The following is a 25,820-nucleotide window of genomic DNA, read 5'->3' as shown; positions in this document are numbered from 1 at the left end:
CAGCCAGCCTTTACATTTCCAACTCTTTTTTTTAATGTTTTTATGTGAGATAATGAGGATCAACTATGTTGAACAACTATGACTCAAGAATTTTGACTTCTCTAAAGTAACGTTTCTTTTGGTGTGTTTAAATGGCAAATAAGAATTGCTGCATCAGATAAGATTTTTTTTTTTTTTTTACTTATATGAAATAATGCTTGTGCACAGAGTGGTCCGGTAAAAAAACCTCTCTTTGACTTTGATAAATGATTAACTTGTTGATCCCCAAGCAGACAAGAGTATCAGAGACAGACCAACAAAGACACTTGTGAATTGAGATCAAAATGAGAGTTCCTGTAAAACTCCTCGGCTTCGTCTTTTGGTTGTTTTCCTTAAATTGTGTTCGATGTAAAGGCAAGTGATTTTTTGTTGTTGTTATTTATTTGAATGTCTTTTTAATTTAGATTGTATTGACTTGAATATAATTTTATATTATATGCACTTCCCAAACTGTAGGTTTAGAAAGTGTTGCCTAGTTTTGCATGTGCTTCAGCATTTAATGTACAAAATGTCTTAGTGTAATTTTTTTGTTACACTTGTGCTTCTCAGAATGTCGTATAGCAGATATTATCTATAAATACACAGAACCAGTTGCGAAAGAGTCATACGATGATGGTGAAACAGTGAAGCTGAGCTGCACGACAGGTTATACTGGAATAGATTAAAATGTGCAAAAGGACAATGGAAGACATCCATTGAGCGACCATGTGCAAGTGAGAAAATTGTCAATTCCACATCACCAATGACCACATCATTTGGTTATTAAATCAATGTTACAGTGCAGAGTAAAACTTGTTGTATACTTGCGAGAAAGGGTAAATGTGCCTTATGCTTTTTATTCTCCTTATATGTATTGTATGAAATGTTTGGAGCCCCTAAATGGACATGGTGGTGGAAAAAAATTTGGGATGGGAGAAAAAAATATTTTTCAAATCGTTTGCGTTCCCTTGCAAAACTTCTGTGTTGTCTAGCAAAGATGTTTGCGTTCTTTTGCTAAACCTGTTGTGAGCTCAGGCAGACGGTCCCTTCAGACTTTTCTCTCTGCCGCCTGCTCATAGAGACCAATTTATATTATAAACTCGTTTTGAGGAAAATTGGATTGTAGCTTGTTGTTACTATGATTGGAAAGTGATTGGGAGATTACAGAGGAGGGAAGTTATGGTGATGTTATTCACTTTGAGTGTGTATCTAATGACAAAAAGATAGACGGAAGTAGAGACATTCACTGCAATCATGAGGCAACAGCATTTTCTTCTTCTTCTTCTTGTTGAGTTTTTTGGTGGTTGGCACACAACGAAATGGTGCATTACTGCCACCGACTGGTATGGAGTGTGGATCTGAATGTCTATTACTTTATAAAAAAAAAAAAAAAAAAAAAGTCTCAAATCCTCTCAATCATATCGATTATTCTAAGATAATGAAAAACAATAGCATTTATCTTTTGAGTTTTTCCTAAGAATTTCAACTAAATCAAAACTTATTCTCTGCTTTTTAAGATTTTGGATCATTTCCTTCCTTTTTCCCTCATATTTTTTACAATGTATCATAACATGTTCTATTGTTTCCTGTTGTTCACAATATTCACATCTGCCAGTGTTATGTTTACCTATTTTAAATAAATTACTGTTTAACCCTGTGTGCTGCAACAGCATTTTCACTTACATGTCTTCCTTTGTTCTTTTCCCGCCACTCCTTTGTATCCATGGTTACTGTCATTTAGTTAATTTGTATCACCTGTGTTTAGTTCATCATCATCATCATCATCATCATCATCTATGTCACCTGTGTTCTGTTAATCATTGTTCACCAGTGTTTGTATTTAGTTCCATTCTGGGGCCCATTCTTTGTACGTCGCTAACTCAGTTAGCTGGATTTGATGGTTGGTGATTTGGCATGATCTTGGATTGTTTGGTTCTTCGATGCTCATCCTGGACTTGCTGTCATAGCAACAGGTGCGCAAGCTTAAACCTGCTCGGGAGCAGGCTTATTTCATGTTAACAGGATTGGATCCCAGCTTTATAAGCGGAGGTGATACGGGAAGTCCAGCACAGCGTGATAGTGCACTTTCTGAGATATAATTTTTTAGTTGACTAAAATCTTCCATTTCACATTTGTGATAGCAAAATGGCCAGGATCTGTGCATGACTTAAGAATTTTCAGAGATTCACATTTTTTGAAAGTGGTAAGGAAAGTTCCACATTAAATATCAAGCTCACTGTATTACATACACTTATGCTGATCATAACAGAACTGCATTTTTTTCATAGGTGATTATGACATGTTCCTGCCTGCAGACAGGTGTTTTATGACCCCATTCCCTGACCCAAACCAGTTACAATGCAGCTCTAGCCAGGACAAGGGCATACAATGAAATGAACTTTGGCTAACTAGGGAAGATTTCAGTGTCTGAAAAGTCTGAGGGTTGCACACCTGACAGGGCCTGTGACATTGTTGCATGTGCCATATTACACAACATTGCCAAAAAAAAAAAAAACCTTTCCTTTAAATGTTTAATAAAATACAAATATGCTTAGTTCCTTGAGTTTTATTTCAATTGTTCTTTGTAAAGAAAAGCCAGTGGTCAAGTGCCTGCAACAAGAGATATTAGACACATGCCTCATGCAACAAATAAAAAGGAAAAGTTGGCTATACACTGCCCACCTGTAGGCCTATGTCTCCTCTGTCTGTGCAGACTCTTCTGTAGGCCTTTCTGTAGATGTGGAATCCTGCAACTTATATTGCAGCCATAAAGCATACAAGTATAAATTAAGTAAAGTTATTTATGCACTTGCAGGTAGGCCAGTTCCTCCATATGACAGTTATCTGAGAGGGTTTATTCACTGTCCAGTGCAATGGAAACAAATGGACATTACAAAGTCTTATACTTTCTTTCCTTTGGAAAGTTAGAAAATGTCCACTTACTGCACATATTTCAGCCACCACTTTCTTGGGAACAGATACAAGTGTTGGTGTATTATGTAAAAGTGCACAAAAGAGGAAAACACAATGTCATTACAGTGAACTACACTCGGGAAACATGTGATCAATAACTCATGGCAAAATATTTTTACATGAACATAAGTTTATCAGGTTTCACTTTCACAAGTCAAAGCAATTCATCATTACTCAAGATTTAACAGCTGAAATGACTATATGGCCTTAATTTAATGCAGCAAAAATTATTTTACAGTGTAGGCTACTAAGATCTTTTCTCTTTTTTTTTCAGCCTTTTTCTTGGTTGCTTTTATAAACAGACAACCATTTATTTAACTGCCTTTTATAAAAGAGAAGAGACTATAATATAACTAAAAATGACCATTATGTAGAATATTTTTGTACTTCACTTTTATTTGTTCCCATGTTCTAGTGTGGTGACTCTGACATTACAATGAACAAAGTAATTATGCAATTATTAAAATACAAATATATAGGCTAATAAGTGATAAAAACATCTAACATGGCCACTTCTAATGGATTTAAATTGTCTGCTACTTTTTGCCAACCCTCTCTCCTGGCTTTTGCAGACTTTGAGGTGTTCCCTGGCATTTTGATTAAACACGCTGAGCAGCCAATAGCAGCGTTGCTGATCAATGTTTCTACTATCGATACATATCCCCTTTTAAACCAGCGCATGAACGCATAGATATCATATATAAAGGCTAGATGTCTCGTGCGCACTGCTGGCCAATGGAGGTCGACGTCCGCACGTGGCGGCCATCTTGCCACAGTGTACTCGCTCACTACTTCAATGGTGCATGTACTTTTAAATAACCATAACTTGCTCATTTTTCTACCGATTTTCAAACGGTTTGGTTTGTTATAAACGTCAGAGATGTAGTTATGACACTGCATACATACACTGCATACATATGAAAAATTATAACATACATGTTCAAGCATTCGGAATTATAGCCACGTTAATAACGTTTGTAAGAAACCAAACCGTTTGTAAATCCGTCAAGATTTCAGCGAGATAAGAGGATTTGTGTGCGTGCTGATCATTCACCTTAATGCACAGAGCACTGTGACAAGATGGCCGAACGATGATGCCGGAAGTGACTGCGCCATAAGACATCTAGCGTTTATATATGATATCTATGCATGAACATGCAATTATCTCAGATAACTCAATCCAGCTATACTAATCATATCCGGCAGGTGTGTTCGAAGAACCTAATTAGCCAGATCATGATTAGCACGATGATATCATCTTGGATGTGTAATTTGATCTCGGATGTTTTAAGCAACGTACGAAGAACGGGCCCCTGTTCAGTCAGTCTTTGTCCGATCTCTGTCCTACTGTGTGTGTGAGAACCGTCTGCCTGTCTGTATTATATTGTTAGTAAATTTTGATTCTGCCTCTTCTACTTCTGCCTGCACCACAACATGACAGAAGATCGGACCGTTAAATGGATATAGCAGCACAGTTCGCTGCTTTGGCACGGAAAGGTCTCAACTTTGTAGATTACTCCGTGGAGTTCTTCTGTCTAGCCATCCTCTCCCCCATGACGATGAGACCCTCAGAACCCTATATTGGATTGGGGCTAACTACTACCACCTAGTTGAACTTCCACACACCTGAGGACTTCCCTGGAGGGATGCCATTCTCAAGTATCTGGAAGACATGTACCCCTGTTCCAGAAAACAGCTGAGTCCAGGGTCTCGTCCCGCGGATACCAACTGTCCAGGGTCTCATTCCACCGAGACCACCCCTTTAGAGCTTCCTCACGACAGGCCTGCCCAGTCTGAGCCTCTTCACGTCAGGTATGCCCAACCAGAGACTGTTCACGCCACGTCTGAGGCCAAGATGGCCACCGCTACACCCGAGCCCTTGTCTCCGGCCAAGATGGCCGCCACCTCGCTGCTTGAGCCCTCAGCCAAGATGGTTGCCGCCTGAGCCCTCAGCCAGGATGGTTGCCGCCGAGACCTGTCTCTGGCCCCGAGCCTGAGTCTCCTGGATTTTATTCTAAATAAGCGTGCAAACTTTTATGGAGATCGGGCCATCAGTAGAGGTATTACAGTTTAAAAGGAAAATAAAAACCCCCCAAAAACACCACATTTCCATGATGAATGTGCTGAAAATGCAAAAAGCAACCTTTTTCCTCTCAGAGGTACATGTTAAAAGGCTTTATAAAGATTTTGTAACCAGCAGCTCAAGCGTCAAGTGCTATAACCCTATAGTTTTTTTTTTTTTTTTTTTTTTTTTTTTTTTTATAGGCCCTTTTTTATTAGGGGTTCAAGCACATAGCGCTGAAACCCTGTTATTGTTAATTTTCCCATGATGCAGCATTTTCCATCTGAAACTGATCAGGCAGACCGAACCGTAAGTAGTAAAGACTTGAAACTTTGAGGGCTGGTAGTACTCACACCGCCTACAACGTCACCAAAGGCACGGCCCGAATAGCCTGACAACATCTACACCGTTACACCGGTCAAAAGTACAAAATGTCTCACAACTCCTAAACCTTTAGGCGTTGGCTCAATCGTTTTATATTGTTGGAATTCTTGGCTCAACCTTGCAAAACCTACTTTTGCAAAGTACTCCTAGGTTTTTGGCCTGATCGGAACCAAACCACTGCAGAAATATTTTCTGGAGAGTGACTATCAATAATCATCAAAAAAATTCTAAATTTAAATTAACGGTCACTAAGGAGAACCAAAATGTTTGATGTGACCGGGCCACTTTTACTAAAATGGCTATAACTTAACTAATAACTATAACTAATAACTTACTAATGGAAAGAGATATTTTCGCTAAACTCGTGACACGTTTATGAGCTCAAGCCTGAGAAATTTCAAGCCAGCGTTTTTCACGGAAGTGACGTCCTTAGACTCTTGAATCCTTGCAGAGTACAACTGTTATGGTTTAGAAGGAGAGAACCCAATCGCAGACCATTTGCAGACATTTCAAGGGTTTATTACTACACAAAACAGAAAACAAAACCCACGAGGGGGCAAAACAGGACTGAGGGTAGAACACTTAGACTAAGACAAGACTATAAACAAAGACTAAATACTGACTAGACAGGAAACAAACTCACAATTCTTCATTAAACAGGAATCAGACGATGTACTAACAAGACTGTATAACAAGCAATGTTACACACTAAGTTTGACAATGAACCGACACAGGACAGAAAACAAGAGGGGATTAAATAGGGAAGCTAATGATGAGGGCAACAGGTGAAACTAATACGGTAATTACAAAACGAGGATAACAAGGGGGCGGGGTTACATGACGAGACAACGCAAGCACATGGCCAAACAAATGGCCATGTGCTGCACATGAAACATGGGCCTGTCATGATTCTGCCGCAAGACAAGAGAAAAATCAAGAACAAGATGGCAGAATCATGACAGAACCCCTCCCTTAAGGAGCGGCTTCCAGACGCTCCCCAAGGGAAACTAAACACGAGACATAACAGACTGTGTCAAGGACACAAACCAACAAAACATGACGAATAACACTAATGGCAAACATGAAAAAACAGTCACAGGGTTTGGGTGCAAAATCAAAAACAATAAACAAGGCAAAGGAGGTGGAGGAAACACAAAGTCCTTGAGGGGCAGTCCAGGGTGGATGGGAGGACTGGGGGGAAACACAAAGTCCTTAGGGGGCAGTCCAGGGTGGATGGGAGGACTGGGGGTCTTGGGCCTCCGTGACGAGGACTGAGGACAAGGAATCCGGGGAGACTTGACTGGAGACGCATGAGGGGATGACTTGGGAGAAACAGTAGGCAGCTTGACAGGGGAGACAGGAGGCGACACAACAGGAGATAAGACAGGGGATACTGCGGGTGACGGTGGAACAGAAGCAAAAACAGAGCTCCCCGAAGACGGCTCAGTATTAACGCTCCCCATCACAGAATCGGGGAGATCGTCGTCTGCAGCTGACTGGGGTACGGCGCTCACGGCAGCTGACTGGGGTACGGCGCTCACGGCAGCTGACTGGGGTACGGCGCTCACGGCAGCTGACTGGGGTACGGCGCTCACGGCGGCGCCCCTAGACTCAGGACAAGACATGACGGGGACTTCAAGAATTTTGACCAGACGTTTTAAGTACTCAGACATTGTCTCGGCAGCGACGAGGACAGGCATCTTTTGCGAAGCAGAAACCGACTGTAAAACAGCTTCAGCAGCTGAATCGGCCGCTGCTCTCTCTGCAGCACTTACGACTGCAGACTCGGGAACAGCACTTGCAGTAGCGAGCTCTGGGACAGCGCCTGGGACAGCGCTTGCAGTAGCGGGCTCTGAGACAGCGCCTGGGACAGCGCTTGCAGTAGCGGGCTCTGAGACAGCGCCTGGGACAGCGCTTGCAGTAGCGGGCTCTGAGACAGCGCTTGCAGAAGTGGGCTCTGGGACAGCGCTTGCAGAAGCGGGCTCTGGGACAGCGCTTGCAGAAGTGGGCTCTGGGACAGCGCTTGCAGAAGCGGGCTCTGGGACAGCGCTTGCAGAAGCGGGCTCTGGGACAGGCTGAGATGAAGGACGAGAGGCTCCCTTTCTCCTCTTCTTTCTCCTAGGTCGCGGTGTGGAAGTTATAGCCGGACTAGCGACCGGTTGGAGAAGATCAGCGGGCTCTGTGACTTGAGTAGGAGGGGCAGTCTCAGGCAGTGCTGACTCGGTCGAGGATGACTCAGACGGAGAATCCCAAGAAACCCGTCTCCCTCGTTTGCCACTGAGACTTTTAGGGACGACTGAAGCCTCAGGGGTGGAAGTGGAGCCAGCTTGATTCCCCTGGGTAACCACAGCCAGGACACGACCCTCCGGGACCACTGGCAGCGAGGCGGGTGGAGAGAAGATGGAGCCCCGCAACTCCCTTCGCGACAGGCAGTCCACCATATCAGCAAACGGCCGGCAGGCCAATCTCTCCCGTTCAGCAAGGGGTGGAGGAGCGTTGAGACCCGCTATGAGGTAGCGGTTGAGAAGAATATCAGGTAGGAAGAGTCTCTTCTCATTAGCGACCCGAGCATACTCCTTAATGGATCTCTCTCCCTGAGGAGGAATCGGCAGCTTGCCGATTCTGACGTCAGACATAGTCTTGTGCCACCAATCTATAAGAAGGTCCGATTGGGACTCAACGGGCGAGGACATACTGTCCGCTGGGTTCAGTTCTGGTCGGTTCATTCTGTTATGGTTTAGAAGGAGAGAACCCAATCGCAGACCATTTGCAGACATTTCAAGGGTTTATTACTACACAAAACAGAAAACAAAACCCACGAGGGAGCAAAACAGGACTGAGGGTAGAACACTTAGACTAAGACAAGACTTAGTATAAACAAAGACTAAATACTGACTAGACAGGAAACAAACTCACAATTCTTCATTAAACAGGAATCAGACAATGTACTAACAAGACTGTATAACAAGCAATGTTACACACACTAAGTTTGACAATGAACCGACACAGGACAGAAAACAAGAGGGGATTAAATAGGGAAGCTAATAATGAGGGCAACAGGTGAAACTAATACGGTAATTACAAAACGAGGATAACAAGGGGGCGGGGTTACATGACGAGACAACGCAAGCACATGGCCAAACAAATGGCCATGTGCTGCACATGAAACATGGGCCTGTCATGATTCTGCCGCAAGACAAGAGAAAAATCAAGAACAAGATGGCAGAATCATGACAACAACATTACCAAACATGGCAGGCTTTGCCTTATGGTTTGTGTAACGGTGTCATTTAGCACTTAAAAACGTACGATTATCTTCGAAACCGTTAGTCGGATCGAGACAAAGCCACCACAGGAAATTTGAAAACATAGATCAATAGCTAAACAATAACGCCCCAAACTTCAAAATTACGATAGGAACTGAAATAAAAATCCAATCAATGTCGCCCATGGATCATTTTATGCTCTCATAAATATAAGTGTCTAAACTTCAAAACGAAATGAGATATTTACAACAAATTTGACACACATGTATGGGCACACTTTGAGGACACCTAATAAAAGTGGTGGAGATCAGGCAAGACATGGTGCTATAACTGTCAAAAAAAACCTTTATAAAACATATTTTTCCTTAGTAATAATGTCACAAACTGCTCTGAGACACGAAGGTTGAAGGTCCAAATGCGGTATTTATTTAAAGGGTTATCCACCATCGTATTCCAAATCAAGGCAAGGGTCACACAAACAAACAATAACAGATAAGGGCTGAGGCAAAGAGAGAAATCCGAGGGGACAGGCAGAGAATCAAGAAAAACCATGAGACGGGAGAAACAGGATACAAACACGCTCAGAAATGCAGTGAGACATACATGACTTCGCAGGGAATGAATGAGTGTACATGGTTTAAATAGGCTGAGACTAGCAAGGTAATGAGACACAGGTGGATGCAATCAGGGATGAGTCCGGGCAGTGAGTTATGGGAAATGTAGTTTGTGAGGAAATGACAATGTGATGTGGAGTGCCCTCTGGTGGCTCTCAAGGGCACTCCAGCTGGTGACCGTTACAATTAAATTGCCTGTATTGGCTGTAAATGGTCTTTTCCATCTATGATCTAAGTTCATTTGTTTATTTGGATCCCCATTAGCCACTGCCTTCCTGTGGTCCCAACAAGTAATGCAATAAAAAGTCAAGTCAATGAAACATACTAACCCAAAATTCATTCCAAATATCAAAATCAACAATTTACTATATATTGTTAAAAAATATGTAATATCAATGGTGAATCATTCCATATTTTCATTCCTCCATACATTACAGTCCGTTGTTTAGCAGTGGTTTTCGAAACAGGAAATAAAAAACAACTTTTTTATGCATGTCTGGTGTTAAAATTATGACAAGTACTATTGTACAAAAGTTGAGAGTACAGGACATTAGGAACTAGACACATAAATATTTATTATAAAACAAAGCAGAGAGACAATCCTTCAACAGTGCATTCTTATTATATTAGCCTTTGTATTACAGTTTAAAGTGAGTCGTGTTGCTCTGTTCTAGACTAATTGTAATTTTTCAATTAGTTACATTTTTTTGTCTTTACTTGATGCACTCGACTCGACCACACCACTGGGCAATAATCTAAGCAAGAACCATTGTTTGCACAATTTTAGAAATACAGTGTTGTGGTAAAAAATCTGTTTTGACCACTTCAGCCTACTGTCTAATATAACTCCAAGAAGTCTTATTTCCTCTATCTGTTCAATAGGCACACTTTTTACAGACAAATTTAACTTTTGATGCAATCAACCTTTGATGCAATCACCTTTTGATGCAATTTGATGCAAACAAGTGAAAAAATATCAAGTTTAGAACCAACTTATTATTCTGTACCTATTTTATGACCAATTGTATTTCCTCATCCAAAGCAGTAGACAACTGCTTAATTGATGTTGCAGGTAAATTTAATGTTTTATCATCTGCATACATGACTGTCCATGCACACTTTAAAACAAAAGGGAAAATCATTGGTCTTAAACAACTTCCTTGAGGGACACCACATTGCAACTCTTTCACATCTGAATAACTTCCATTATAAAATACACATTGTCCCATTAGACAGTTAACTTTTAAACCAATGTACAGTATTAGAATACATTTGTAACATTTCAGTTTATCCAGCAATAATTTATGATCCAGTACATCAAAAGCTGAGCTAAAATCTAACAATACTGCTCCTGCTAAGTTATTGTCATCAATCTGTGTTCTCTCAAATGCTGAAAATTAGAGAGCAAATTCTTCTTCTTAAAGAATAATTGAATTTGCTCACACTTTTCAATACTTTTCTAAGAACTAGTAGCAAACTTATTGGTCGACTATTATGACCATTAAAACCCAGTGCTCCATTTTTCTGTAGATAACCTTTGCATCTTTCCAAGCTAAAGGAAAAATCCCCTTTTCAATACTGATATTAAAGATGTGGCAAACTAGTCAAACCAACATTTCTTCTCTTTATTTATCAACTTTATTTATGAAAAAATCATTAAAATAATTTCCAATTTCATATGGTTTAAAAATAGTTAAAAATGAGTCACCTGTATCAATAAAAGAAGGAATTTGACTTGATTTCTTATCCATTAATTCATTGAGTGTACTCCACATGTTTTTACAATCATACATTCACTTATTTTCATTTTGTAAAACATTTTTCGTTTTTAGATTAAAAACTATTAATTTTAGTTACCTGATTTCTTAATTTGCAATAGACATCCCAATCCTCCTTGTTCCCAGTTCTTTTTGCTGTACCCTTTGCCACATCTCTCTGTGTGGTACTCATTAACACTGTACATTTTTTCATAGGTGCATGTTTGTCCAACAAAGGGTATAATAATCTTTCAAATGCTGACTGTGCATTATCAGGATGAACCTCCTTATAAACATCAATCCAACATACATTATTTACATCTGTACAAAATGATTCTTGACTGAATCTCTTATATGATCTTTTATGAATTACTTTTGGTTTCTAAGTGTTTACATGCTTGCCAAATAAAAAATAATATATTTTTATGCATGTGCTTAAAGGCCTTAAACCGCTTGAACCCCAATAAATGCTGCTTGTTTTCATTTTATATGCTTCCCCTGAGCTTTATCTTTCAGAAGTATAGCATATCTTATAATTTTTATGCTGATGATTCCCAATTTGATTTCCCAGTGAGTATAGACAAAAATTGCTCATCTGAGAAAGACTTAAATTGTTTTAAAGATATCAAACATTGGCTGGCTAATAATTGTTTACAAATAAATGAGAGCAAAACTGAAGTCTTGATCTTAGGTTCCTCCTTGTCCCGTTTACCTGGCCTTGCTGTCCAGTTAGGCCCGTTATCGTTGAATGTTCAAGATCATATGAGGAACCTTGGAGTGATTTTTGACTCATCTCTACTTTTCAATAAGCAGATCAGTGCTGTTGTAAAGAGTAGTTTTTACCACCTGAGATCAATTGCTAAAATAAAAAACGTTCCTTTCCCATACTGACTTGGAAATTGTGATCCACTCATTTATTTAATCTAGGTTAGACTATTGCAACTCATTGTATAGTCATCTGCCCCAAACTGCATTATCCCGTCTATAACTCATCCAAAATACTGCAGCCAGGCTGTTAACAGGATCAAGAAAAAGGGATCATATTTCCCCAGTTTTGGTATCTCTACACTGGCTCCCGGTGAAATTCGGGATGGATTTCTTTGGGGGGTGGAAATTCGGGATTGACTTTTGTTTACAAGGCACTATTTGGTCTCGCACCCAAATATATTAGTGACCTTTTACACCCTTAAGGCAAAGTTTAGGGCAATCGGTTCGTAGCTTTGCTTCAACTGTGTGATATAGTCACAAGGAGCGACCAAAATTTCTGACATGCCTGAAATTCATCCGATCTATGAGCTGTTATCTTTCAGGGACAAGACACAAAGTTTCCAAATCTCTAGCCAGAATGTAAATTGCCCTCTGGGAGAGCAGTTTGGTTTCTGCCAAAAGCAGGAACTGCTGCATCTGCCTGAATAGGGGCGCTAACACAGCTCGCTCTGGTGATTGATGTAAGAGACTCTATTGTAAGTTGCTTTGGATAAAAGCGTCTTTTAAATGTGAGCAAATTAAGCATTTTATATGATATAATTAAACTGACCTGAAGGTTGAAAGTTTAATTCTGTATTTCCTTTGACCATTTTCTTTGCCATGCCATGTGCTTGCTATGGCTTCAGTGCTTGCTTGCCCCATATTGCTGCTTGCATCTTTATTCTAAAATGGATTGCTTCATTATTAACTCTTTCCCCGCCATTGAGGGAAATTTCCGGCTTTTCGTGTTTTCATTGTTTTACGGTAGGGGGCACTATTACGCATATTCTGAAAGAGTAGAAAATCTCCTGATCAAAACACAGGTGAAAAAGAAGCAGAAACATTTATTCATCAACATTCATCACATTAATCAAAACTGCCTAATGTTACCGAATGAAAAGTCGACCCAGGACAAGCTATAGGACTGTGCAAGCTTTGAGGGTGTTGACTCAATCTACTCTATCAATCTATGTTTTGATCATCGTTCTGAATTAGATCTAGACGTAGTCTTTGACAAAAATGCGATTTTCTCAGCTTTTTGCTCAAATTGTTGCTTTTTTTAACTTAAAAAGGAATGCATGAAGCTAGAATAAAACCTTTTTGTTTTTTAAAGCAGAGGGTGTGCTATATTCATACAACAAAATATTCTGGGGGTCATGAAAATTTTGTGAAAATGATCAAAAATACTGGCAGTGGCTGGCAACTTTTTAAAAAGATGCTGGCGGGTAAAGAGTTAAACAGTTTTCATTATCATCAGATATAATTTTGTTAATATACTGTATGATAAATATTCAAAATATAAATGATACCTTTTATTTGTTATTTACTGCAGCCCTGGCATCACAGACCACTGAAGTGGCAGCTCTAGGAAGACCTCTGTTTCCTGGTATGCTGTATGACTGCCGCGAGGATACCTTCATTCCAGGTGCTTTACAAACCTAAAAAATATATATATATATTTTATTTTCCCCTCTTCATCAAATATTGTGTCACTATTTACAAATCCTTGTGTAACAACACTTTAAAACCTGCATGTTACTTCAACAGTACATCACTTCCTCGTACATACATCTAAAAGTAATTTGTCATTTCAGGTGTCACTCTGTGGGATAAGAAATCACTGAGAGAAGATATGGACAGTCATCCACAGCCCAGGACAGATTTGAAGTACAGTAGCTCTGACTCTCTCTCTAGTAAGTCCAGTCTCCTGGATGTGAGTGCTTCCCTGAAGGCCAGCTTCTTGGGAGGGCTGGTGGAGGTGGGAGGATCTGCCAAGTTCCTGCGTAATACCAAATCTTCAAACCAACAGTCCAGAGTTACAATGTATTACAGCGAAACCACTAGATTCGAACAGCTCACTATGAGCCATCTGGGTCAGATCACTTACCCTCAGGTCTTTGACCAGAAAACTGCAACTCATGTGGTCACAGGTGTACTATACGGAGCTCAGGCCTTCATGGTGTTTGATCGGACATTTTCAGAAGGGGAAGAAAAGCAGGAGATTGAGGGAGAACTGAATGTCATGGTCAAGAATATTCCTCTACTTTCCATTGAGGGACAAGGAGCTATAAAAATGACAGATGGTCAAAAGAAAGTGGCTGAGAAGACTGCCTGCACATTTCATGGTGACGTCCGTCTTGATCAGAACCCCACCACTTACATGGAGGCCCTAGAGGTCTACAAGACGCTCCCCACTATACTGAAGGAGAATCCACAGAATGCAGTTCCAATAAAAGTCTGGCTCTATCCTCTTTCTCTACTGGATACAAAAGCAGCTCAGTTGGAGAGAGAAATTAGCTCAAGTCTGGTTTTCAACACTGAAGATATAATCGAGAGGCTGGGAGAAGTAGAGAGGACATGCAACGACCTGTCTAGAAAACCAATTGTAAATGTTTTCAAAGACATCAAAGAGAGGCTCCGTTTATTTAAGGGCTCTCTTAACATTTACAAAACGGTGCTCCTGAAAGCAGTGGCCAAGGTCTTGCCTGCTATACGAGGAGGAGAGAAGGAGCAAAATTCATTGGAAAACATCCTGAAGATCCACTATAGCTCCCCCTTTAATGCTGACATACTTAACCAGTGGTTAGATCATGCAAAGGCTGAACTTAACCTCTTGAGTGTTCACACTGAGATACTGAAGGGAATCATAACTGAAGACTCAAACCGACTCAACACCATCCTCTTTAATCCTAATATTGATGTCGTGGTGTGCTTGACCTTCACATCTCTGAAGTATGAAGACCAAGATCTCACAACTCTGAAGAATTTTCTGGAATCTGATGAGTTTAAAGAGCTAAATGTGGTAATGAAACCACATTCTAGCACGTTAGCATCTATTAGAAAGTGGTTCAAATATCCTGATATCATCTCAAAAATGAGAAAGAACTTATCTCTTTTCAGAAGTTTTTCAGAGGCTAATAAAGATGAAAAGAGATATCGATTCATTATTTCTGCCATCTCCGATCCCTCCAGTCCAGGCTCCTCTATCTATCTGTATGAAACAGGGAACCTGACAGACACACAGTTCCAGCCCGTGTCGAAGCCTCCCCCACCAGAAGTGAAGAAGGTCCTGGAGGACAGTGTATCCCTGAAACTGCAGAAGTCCCCAACTGGAGAAACTGTGCAGTACAGAGTGGAGTACCAGCAGGTGAAAGCAGATTCTGGCTCTGAGGAACAGTGGATTACCATAAACACAGCTGATGAAGTCTTTGCTCTGACTGGATTGGAGTTTGGAAAGCAGTACTTGATCCGCTACAGGATAGTGGGTAAAGTGGGAGTCAGTGAAGCCAGTGACACAATTGGCCCCATACAGTCTTTAAGTAAGTGTCATCTTTTTAAAAAATATATATAATTTGCTTCTTTCACACAGTCAGTGTTTGTATTAACAACCATATTTCCTAACAGGTGTGGTCGTTAATAAATGTGTAACATGTTGTAAAGTGTTTCTCATTTGACTGTATATATGAAAGTATTATTTACTTCGTTCATGTTGTTACGAATAGTCCTTAAAGACAGAGTATATTATGAATTTGATGTCTAATGTAGGCTAGTGTACTTAATCATATGAAATTCACAATAAACAATACAAAGATTTTTAAAACATTTAAAAATATAGCTGACATAAAACTACAAACAATAATAAACAAAAGACACAAAAATAATCAATTTAACATACTAACTGTTGACTCTTAAGCCCACTGATGGCATTTCTGCAGAAAGACATCAGTCATCCCTAAAAACAGAGTGATTATGATTAATATTAATAATATATTTAACAAATGCAAATCTCATAATTTACATTCTTTAATAATTATAATTATTAATTACTCATAATAAATGCAAAGCATACAGAAGTTCATTGTAAAGCAAGTAATTGAACTGACCACAGGACAATAAAATCTATAGAATAAGGTATGACAACAAATTCAAGCTTCAACGATAAAATAAGGAAGAAAAACAGATTCAATATATTTTTAACAGATAAAAGCATAATATAGTGTATAAATTAGTTCACCACATGATGACAGCAATATTACAGACAAAAAAACTCACCGTATTCTCTGTTGTTCTGTTGTCTGTGTTAGGGGTTCAGGCTGCAGGACTGCCGAATAACTAAAGAAACATTATCAGCAAGTATGGTAGAAAACGTGAAATTGAAATCAGTGCTATATGACTAGAGAAATGTAATAATGACTATCTTTAGAAAGTATTGGTCTACTTATTACTAATTACTAAATCCCATATCAACCTCAACCACTTGAACAATACAAGGAGAGACAAGAAACAGCACTTTTAATGCTTTCAAATACACAATATACAATTGCATGAAAAGTGTGTGAAGGGAGAAGGTTACATTTAGAAAACAACATAATTTAACAAAAATGTATGTTAAATATACAGAATTGTTCTATAGTCTAATGCAATTACATCAGATTTTACTTTAAATTACAGAAGAATTAAGAGTAATTCCTTTCATTAAATTACAGTATTTACATTACTTGGTAATTAATTACACCCATCACTGTATAAGAGTAATTAAAATGTAAACTTACGCATTGACTCGAGCAACTATTTTCTCCCTAGCTAACTCTGTCCTTCGCTGCTGGAGCCGATATTTAAATAATAATAATAATATGTGTTCGTACTCTCCATATGCTTGCAGAAGCTCATCCAGTTCTGCTGGTGAGAAATATGCAGACCTCTTTTTGTCTGGCGCTGTTGCCATGGTGACTCATAATATCTGCGCTCCATTGATAATGGCTGGTGGTAATTGTGGTGCACGCGCTTAACTCAGAGTCAGTCAACTCAGAGTTGATTGAACTAACTCATTTCAGCTGTTCTGTAACCGAAAACTCAGAGTTTCCCATCTCAGGGTAAGTCAACTCAGAGTTCAAGTTTTAACTCAGAGTTGGTTGAACCTCCTTTCTGAAACAGGCCCAAGGGCTGTTTAATGTTTCTTATTATTATTATTTATTATTATCATTATTATTTTTATTATTAAAGAAATTATCAAAATTTAGATTTTATTTAATTCTGATTGGATTATTCTCCAAATTAAAAGTAACTTTTAACTCCAAATTAATTCACCACAATATACTTTATGATTTGATTCAAGAAGAACAAGAGCGAACAGTGTAAATATTGCTTGTGCACAGAGTGGTCTGGTGTAAGCAAAACCTCTCTTTGACTTTAATAAATGATTAACTTGTTGATCCCCAAGCAGACAAGAGTATCAGAGACAGACCAACAAAGACACTTGTGAAACTCCTCGGCTTCGTCTTTTGGTTGTTTTTCTTTAATGTCTTTTTCATTTAGATTTTATTGACTTGAAAATAAATGTTAAATTATATGCACTTCCCAAAACATTTAACTTTTAACAGCAAATGGTGATTTTAAACTTATAACAGGGTCTGAGTTTGTTTTTGGAGCAACAGTGTTGTATACTTGCGAGAAAGGGTAAATGTGCTTTATGCTTTTTATTCTCTTTATATTGTATGAAATGTTTGGAGCCTCTAAATGGACATGGTGGTGGAAACCATTTAGGATGGGAAAGAAAAAAAAATTCAAATCGTTTGCGTTCCTTCGCAAAACTTCTGTGTTCTCTAGCAAAGATGTTTGCGTTCTTTTGCTAAACCTGTTGTGAGCTCAGGCAGACGGTCCCTTCAGACTTTTCTCTCTGCCGCTTGCTCAAAGAGACCAATTTATATTATAAACTCATTTTGAGGAAAATTGGGTTGTAGCTTGTTGTTACTATGATTGGAAAATGATTGGGAGATTTCAGAGGAGGGAAGTTATGGTGATGTTATTCACTTTGAGTGTGTATCTAATGACAAAAAGATAGACGGAAGTAGAGACATTCACTGCACAGAGATGGGCGAATGGAGTCACCCCGTTCCAGAGTGCAAAGGTTCATTACACTGTTTATTTGTTTGTTTGTATCTTCACCCAGTGATCACAGATTTCTGAGCTTTATTCAAAACACATATTTAACTATTCCTCTTTCCCTTGCTTTTCACACAGAGATAACATGCACAGCACCAGATATACCAAATGGTGATATTGTTGAGAAAATGCAAGAATACCAGAAAGATGCCATATTAAAATACAGATGTTCACCAGGGTTCAAGCCTAGAGAGGGAATCCCCAGATGTGCTAAATTTGGCTGGACTCTGAACCCAGAATGTGATGGTAATGCACCAATATTACATAATAAACAATTAATATGTGAAATAACACTAAAATCATTCTATCCATATAGCTTTCATTATGCAAAGAAACTCTGTAGTGTCACACTGAAACATTCTTAAATTAGATAGCCATTAACCTTAAATTCAGAACTGAATATTAAAATACAGCAAGTATGTAGTTAATAAACTAAAATGTAATATTTCCAAAGCATTCAAAAAAAAATATTTGCTTGATCTTAGTTAGATTTCTTTCTAAATGATGAAAGGAGTCAACACACCAATATTTGTAAAAGTTGAGAAAATGGAATGAGATTATTTACTTTCTTCCTGTGATGCTGTAAGTGTCCAGCTGATGTTGTTTTCTAGGTTTTAATCAACGTGTTTTTTTTGTGTGTGTGTGTGTGTGTGTTTTTTATTATTGGGGAAAATCATGAGGCAACAGCATTTGCTGAGCATTATTATTTGGTTACTACAAAATCAGCAAAAAAAAAAAAAAAAAAACTTACTAATAACTACTTTCTAATTGCTTGCTTAATTTCCAGATAATAGTTTAGCAAATATATCTAAAAGTTCTCAAAATAGAAAATGTGCTTATACTTATTTAGGGACTTATTCAAATTGTACTCTATTTTTGGCAAGCTATATTTTTTCCCATTTTAGGATAAAAAAAATAAATAAAAATGTCAGAATCGTTTGTTTCCCCCAAAAGACAAAGCATGAAAATCCAGTTTCACACATTTGTTATGCTTCATCTCTTCTTACCCTTATTTCTACATAATTATGTCTTGTACAGAAGTAACTTGTGAGCTTAAGTCAACCACATTCGGAGTAAAAGAGATCAACCCAGAGGGTAAAACTATTTTCAGAGCTGGAGAAAGTGTGGAGATCACCTGCACTGAAAAATACTGGATCTTTCAAACAAAAGACACCATCAACTCATTTACATGTCGAGAGAATGGGCAGTGGGATTATGAGCCTGTTTGTGCGGGTAAGATTATAGAGAAACACTTCTGCATTTATTGCTGAACTTACCACATGATATTAAAATAATGTAAATCTTGTTTCAGAAATTAGATGTGAAGTTCCACATGACCAGCATGTGTATACACCTGGATATTACTTCTGGGGAGATCTGAAATTGGGAGTTAAAAAAGATTACTATTGCATGTCTGGATATGTTAAACCAGCAGAAAAGGCCACATGCACACGAGACGGATGGACACCAAAACCACTGTGTCGTGGTATGGGCTGATATTAAATCTTACAATTTGTGCATATATCATGAATTCAAATTAGAATGATGATATTTTTGTTTTACAGTAGAAATGTGTGCAACACCAAACATCCCATATGCAGAGATTGTGGGAGATCAGAGAACACACTACAACATCAATTCAAGAATACAATATAAATGTCGTCCTGGGTTTGAACCAGAGCAGCCTGTACAAATCACCTGCAATTCCCAGACTGAATGGACAGGCATACGACAATGCACTGGTATGATTTTTGTATCATTAATGATTATTATAATTGATTTTATTTATTATTATCACTTATTATTATTCTCATTATTATTATAGAAATTATCAAAATTTTGATTTTACTTCATTCTGATTGGATGATTCTCCAAATTAAATGTAATCCCCAAGCAGGCAGGAGTATCAGAGACAGACCAACAAAGGCATTAAACCAATAGAACATTTTATCAATGTAATACACATTATTAATATGAGAATTTGTGGTCATTTTTCTAAAATGCTTTAAAAATGACTTTCTGTATTGAAGAGATCTGGGTTGGATTTTTCTTTATAATGTATTATAACTATAGATCTAAATTAGACGTGCTGTTGCTAAGTTATTCTGGGTGGTTGCTAGGACATTGGTTCTTGGTCAAGAGAGTCAAGTTACATACCAAAGTTAAGTATTTACTTTTAATATGAGCAATTGTGATGCTTGCAAGCACTGCTAATGCAACTCGACTAGTAATTAGGAATGTGACCTTACTGCCTACACAATTAGGGAATTGGACGTGCCATTCTCCATTTGACAAGCAGTTGATTTTTGCTCTGTCCTTGTAAATTCCTTCCACTCTAATTCACATATTTTGGAATTCCGCCTGAATTTAACACACCCAAGTTTAAATATTCACCCTACACACATACAATGTAGGAAATTTAAAAAAAACTGGTGTCATTGTACAGAAAACCCTTCAAAACAGATTACTAAATCAGATTGCAAAACTTCATAAATAGCATTGTATGAGTTTAAAATATTACGATAAACATAAGAAAATAGGCCCTTTTATGGAAGTAAAATAATGCCAAATGTTCTTGAAACAAAAAAGCCTGTTGAATTACACTACTTGTAAAATATGCATTGCATTAACCATGCTTGCATTTTAATGCATTGTATTTTTAGGGCTTGCATTTTTATGGGCTGAAATTCAGCATAGTTGAATATTTAAGCTGTGAATATTTCAATTCAAAACATTTCAAACACATTTTCATTATTAAAATTTAAATAATCCATATTCACCTATACACTTCGTTTGTTATAATCAGAGGATCTGCCAGCATGCAGAATTCAGCACTGAACAAAAACTCAGTTTTGAGCAGTGAGTGGATTCTACCTTAAATAGCCTACATCCCATTGGCCATCAAGAAATCAACACATATGTCTGTGATTTGCGGGAGTCCCGCGAATCTTTTTATTTTCCCGCAATCCGCACACACACGAGTTTCTTACGCACACACGCGGCCATCAAATCTAGTCCCGCGCCGCACTCTGTTGCTTTGGAAGATCTTATCTTTGAAACTTCTTGAGCCGCACATACAGAATTTGACACGTCGAAACCATGCACTTACTGTAGGGTAGACTGAGTACAGTTGAGACACTTTTTGCGTTTTGATTTTTCACACAAAAATAGATAGGCCTACTGAAAAGAAGTGAATTTCCACGACATGCCACATGACATTTCATTAGCTTGTAGACTAAGATATTATCAATCAATACCCACAAGTAGTTTATATTTTCCATAATTAGCTCATAACAATAAGGTGCTTTTTGTCTCAACTTTGTCTCAATTGTACCCATATGTGGTACAGTTGAGACAGTGCATGGTACAGTTGAGACATCCATATTTATTGATGTAAAGGTAACTAACTATTCATTGTAAATATAAAAAATAAAGACAAATAAAGAAAATAACAATTGGGCAACATTTTTGTTTATTCATCCATTTATATTCATTCATTTTATTTAAATTAGCACTGGTTAAAAAAAAATGTATAAAGCAGGAACAAGATATGAAACTATATTTATTAATAATACACAGTTTAAATATCACAAATATCAAATTTTATTTTCATTTGTGTCCTATGCTGGCTAATTATGACGTTTAGCCTGTTATCATAACTCTGAACAACTAAACAGTGTGTGACCTAATAGAACTCTATCGGGGGTACAGTAGATATGGGTCTCAACTATCCCCCGCTGGCCACCTCGCACATTTCTCTAGATTTTGCAATTACCTTGCATGACACAATACCATGAAATATGCCAGTTTTTAGGGCACAGAATAACGTTTGTGGTGATACCAGTTACGCTTAACAGTCACATAAGGATAATAAGCTATTCATTGTGGAGAGTGCATGCAAGTGAATGTCATACCTTTTTTTTTGTAAGTTATTTAAGGTGTCTTAACTGTACACAGTCTGCCCCGCAAATGGTATTGCGTTTTTTTGCAAGTGGTACATACTTGCATGGTCGGTGATGCACAAAACCTTGGGGAAAACACGGTTTGTCGAACCATTCGCAAGGTGGTCCTCTGCAGGAGTACATTAATAGTTTAATTAATAGTGTTCCCCTGACATTTATCGACCATGTCCATGAAAGAGGGCTTTTATAAAATTGCCGGTAAGATATATTTATAGGGTTACATCACATGATTTTTTTTTTTCAAAAAGTTTATTTCACAAATGTACTATGCAATACAGTAGCCTACATGTTTTTGTTTTTTTTATTTTTTATTACGATTATGTTAATTTTATGCCAGAATTCCCTAGAGTCATTGGAGCAATAGACTGCGTATACATGTTGCAATCTCCACTGCTCTAGGGGAACATGAGGCAGATTATGTTAATAGGAAGTCCTTTCACATCCTTAATGTTCAGGTAGGCATACATGTGAGATTAATCTTTTAATTAATTAATAGATATAACAATGATCTACTAAACATTCAATCTGCAGATGACTTGTGATCATGAACGTATGATCACAAGTTTGGATGCCAAATGGCCTGGCTCCAGTGCATGTCTCACAAAGTTTCCATGAGTCTGTGTTGTGTCAGCACTTTGAGGAAAGCAAGTTAAATTTCATACAGTACAAAACACTGTTAATTTGAATTGGGACAGCAAAACCTACACAATAACCCCCTATAATGACCCTCAGACAGGGCCACAGAACCACTTCAATGTGGCCCTCAGTAAAACCAGAGTGAAGATAGAGATGACCTTTGGCATCCTAAAGGCACGTTTCAACTGTCTTCGGCGCTTAAGAGTATCACCAGAGCGGGCATCACGGATAGTGGCTGCATGTGCCATTCTGCACAATATAGCCACAATTAGAAAGGAGCGAGAACCACCACAAAACCAGCTTCTCCCCGATGAAACTGACCCGATCACACTTGACCACCCAGCTGGTGCAGATGTAGATGCAATCACAATACAATATTACACTTAATAAAAGCACATTGAAATTGCAGATAGGTCTCAAACTGTTTTATTGGTTTTGTGGGATGGGAGGGAGAAAGAGAGCAAGAGAAAGTTGCAATAATAAATATTCATACTAAAGTATTATAAGGACACAGAATGTGAAAGCCTTGGATTGGACAAAGATAGATCAATGATAGATCTGTTGTTCACATGGAGGATGCTTGATTTATCAAATCTTTATGTTCTTTAGAGGTAATGTGTGTCGCAAACCTGCCATTAAACATGAGATCAGACGGACACCCGGGGCCTGAGGTTTCAATCAGACCTGGACACACAATAACTCTTTCATGTGTTGGGAAGGGATTGGAATTACAAGGACAGAGTGAAATCTCCTGCTTGTCAAATGGAGAATGGGACGTCCCATTTCCTAAATGTGTAGGAGGTAACCCTTACAAACATAAATATATGGGAATATACTGCAAAATTGAATGCGATATATTACAATACATTTCCATATATGGGAAAGTAGAGCTTATTTTTTTCAATATACTGCAATATATGCATTGACCATGTAAGGCTATATATTGATACATATGAAATATTTAGAAATGAAGGCAAAAACAGCATTACATGTAATATTCATAAAGTTGTATCCTTTATTGTGTACATATATTGCACATACATGTTCCAATATGTGAATGTATGTACACGCATATATACACACATTCACGGAATGAGTTGCAGCAGATTTCTAGTTCCCAGCATGCTTTGCTACTGACTGTTAAAGAAGAGTACATTTTACAATTAAGTATTATTTTGTGTGTTTTGATCAATATTAATGTAGTGGGAGAGCTGCTAGTGTTTAATGTTCTGTTATTTTGGAATTTAAAAGGTTTTCTGTTATGTGTTTTGGGGTTATTGTGCTGAAGAGTAGAGCCTGTGGTTTGGATTTGGACACGCACTAAGTGCACTTGCGGCCTGCGCTTTAGACTATGCGTTAGATCGTTAAAATAGGGCTCTATATGTTACTATATTTAAAAATTAATGGCTGTGCACTCCTCTGCACAGTGATGGTGTCTTTGCTAAATACTTTTTTGTATTTAAAGTGTTTTTTTTTTTTATTAGATTAAAATTATGAAACATTTATAATGTAAATAACAGAGGTGGAAGTAACGAATTACAGCGCGGGATTGCAGGTAGGCCTATTACTTACGCATAATTTTATTAATACCTGCAAGTTTCTATGGCATATTTTAATGGCAAATGTCACGAACAATATTATAACGCGAGGGCACATTCATGTAATCGCAGAAAACTGGACGCGAGCTCTCAAATGTAGGCTACGAATGAACTGGACTCGGATATTGAGTGTGCACTCTCGGACTGTGTCATATCATGTGTAGGCCTAATCGCGAATCTCTCCAAGTGGTTCTCACTGCAGACTCAAATGACGTCCAGCTCCAATCTCTCCATGCTCTTGAATTAAACGCTGTCAAAAGTTATGAAAAATCTAGTCTTTTTGCAAATTAAATTCAGTTTGAATTGAAATCAAGCTTCCTTGTGCTGTGTGTGAGCTATTGCAACAGTTCACGTTACCCTATTGTAAAGACAAATACACTGAGTGAGTAAATATTAGATTATTGTAATGGTTATTGATCAATGTTTAAATATGTAAACAAAAGCCTAAATTAAAATCTCACCTTATAAAGTGGATGTGTCTCTTCAGAAGACTTGAATTAAAATTTTCCATTCAAATAGATTACTGTTACAATGAGTGTTGTGCTTTTCAATGCTTGAAAATAATGATTGCCTTGACAAAATGGATGGACAAAAATGTAGATATTAAAATATTTAGTATGTAGTAGTTTTCCCGATGGTATTAAAAATTATAGGCCTACTGAATATTGACATATTTCAAGGTGTCATATTGAAGTTAGAAATTCCAGTATCCACTAATTAATGTCCTTCGACAATAAGCTAAAAATGTGTTAAAAGTAGCTATTTTCTACATAAATCTATGATTTGGTTGTATATTTTTATTGGTAATGCATTAACTATCGCCAGCTAAAAAGTAATTAGTAACTAGTACTCTGAGTAGTTTTTGAGAAGAGTAATTTGTACTTTTACTTAATTACTTTTTTGACACCAGTACTTTTACTTGTAATTGAGTATTATTTCAGCAATGTAACGGTACTTGTACTTGAGTACAAATTTTCAGTACTCTTTCCACCTCTGGTAAATAATTATAAAATACAATAAATGTATTACATTATATATTTCTCACCTATATGTGTTTATACTGCATGAGTAAATATATCTGCCATATATTTATACACATGCAGTACCATATCTATATTATGAAGTAAATTTTGATATAAAATTGAATATAAAATTACAAACATTATGGTATATTAGTAAATATATTGTCACATATTTTTCAATATGAAAAGCAGCAATTCCTTGTGTATTTTTCAATATATGGTGATATATTAGCACAATATATTATTCTGAACATTTTTAAATATGTCGTTAAATTGTTTATTGATCATTCATATATAAGGAAATATATTTTCTTTGCATAAGGTAAGGTTCGCAGGTTTACTAATCGAGTTTTATTTGCAGTGTTTGCAAGCATCACTGTCGCTCATATTAAAGTAAATGCTCAACTTTGATACGTTTTGATATGTCTTGTTTCATCGGCACATCGTCTCTCTTGATTTGGGCCAAGAAGATGTCCTAGCAACCACCCAGAATAACCTAGCAACAGCATAGCTACGCACTAGCACTGTGGCGATGAGCTTTACTTGCATAACCGCAACTTCAGACACAAATTTTAATTTGGCTATAATATATTATAGAAATATCCACAGATCTCTTCAA

General features: G+C 37.8%; 1 protein-coding gene across 2 annotated transcripts in view; it reads left to right on the top strand.

The window, feature by feature from the left end:
* Positions 1 to 251: 251 nt before the first annotated feature.
* The window catches only part of LOC311296137 (complement factor H-like), an 83,346-nt gene continuing 57,777 nt past the window's right edge, over positions 252 to 25,820 (top strand). The window contains exons 1-8 of one of the 2 annotated variants that reach the window (XM_084417798.1): positions 252 to 393; positions 13,374 to 13,466; positions 13,636 to 15,360; positions 18,062 to 18,229; positions 19,022 to 19,216; positions 19,296 to 19,469; positions 19,549 to 19,725; positions 23,191 to 23,382. In XM_084417798.1, the coding sequence (XP_084273924.1) occupies positions 324 to 393; positions 13,374 to 13,466; positions 13,636 to 15,360; positions 18,062 to 18,229; positions 19,022 to 19,216; positions 19,296 to 19,469; positions 19,549 to 19,725; positions 23,191 to 23,382 (2,794 nt within the window). In that variant the 5' untranslated portion in view covers positions 252 to 323. The remainder of the gene's footprint in view (positions 394 to 13,373; positions 13,467 to 13,635; positions 15,361 to 18,061; positions 18,230 to 19,021; positions 19,217 to 19,295; positions 19,470 to 19,548; positions 19,726 to 23,190; positions 23,383 to 25,820) is intronic. The other variant, XM_084417797.1, reaches the window with a different exon arrangement.

This window comes from Rutilus rutilus (genome assembly GCF_951802725.1).
Source record: "Rutilus rutilus genome assembly, chromosome: 8".
Taxonomy (NCBI): domain Eukaryota; kingdom Metazoa; phylum Chordata; class Actinopteri; order Cypriniformes; family Leuciscidae; genus Rutilus; species Rutilus rutilus.
The sequence above is the reverse complement of the archived record's forward strand: the minus strand, read 5'-3'. Positions and strand labels throughout refer to the sequence as shown.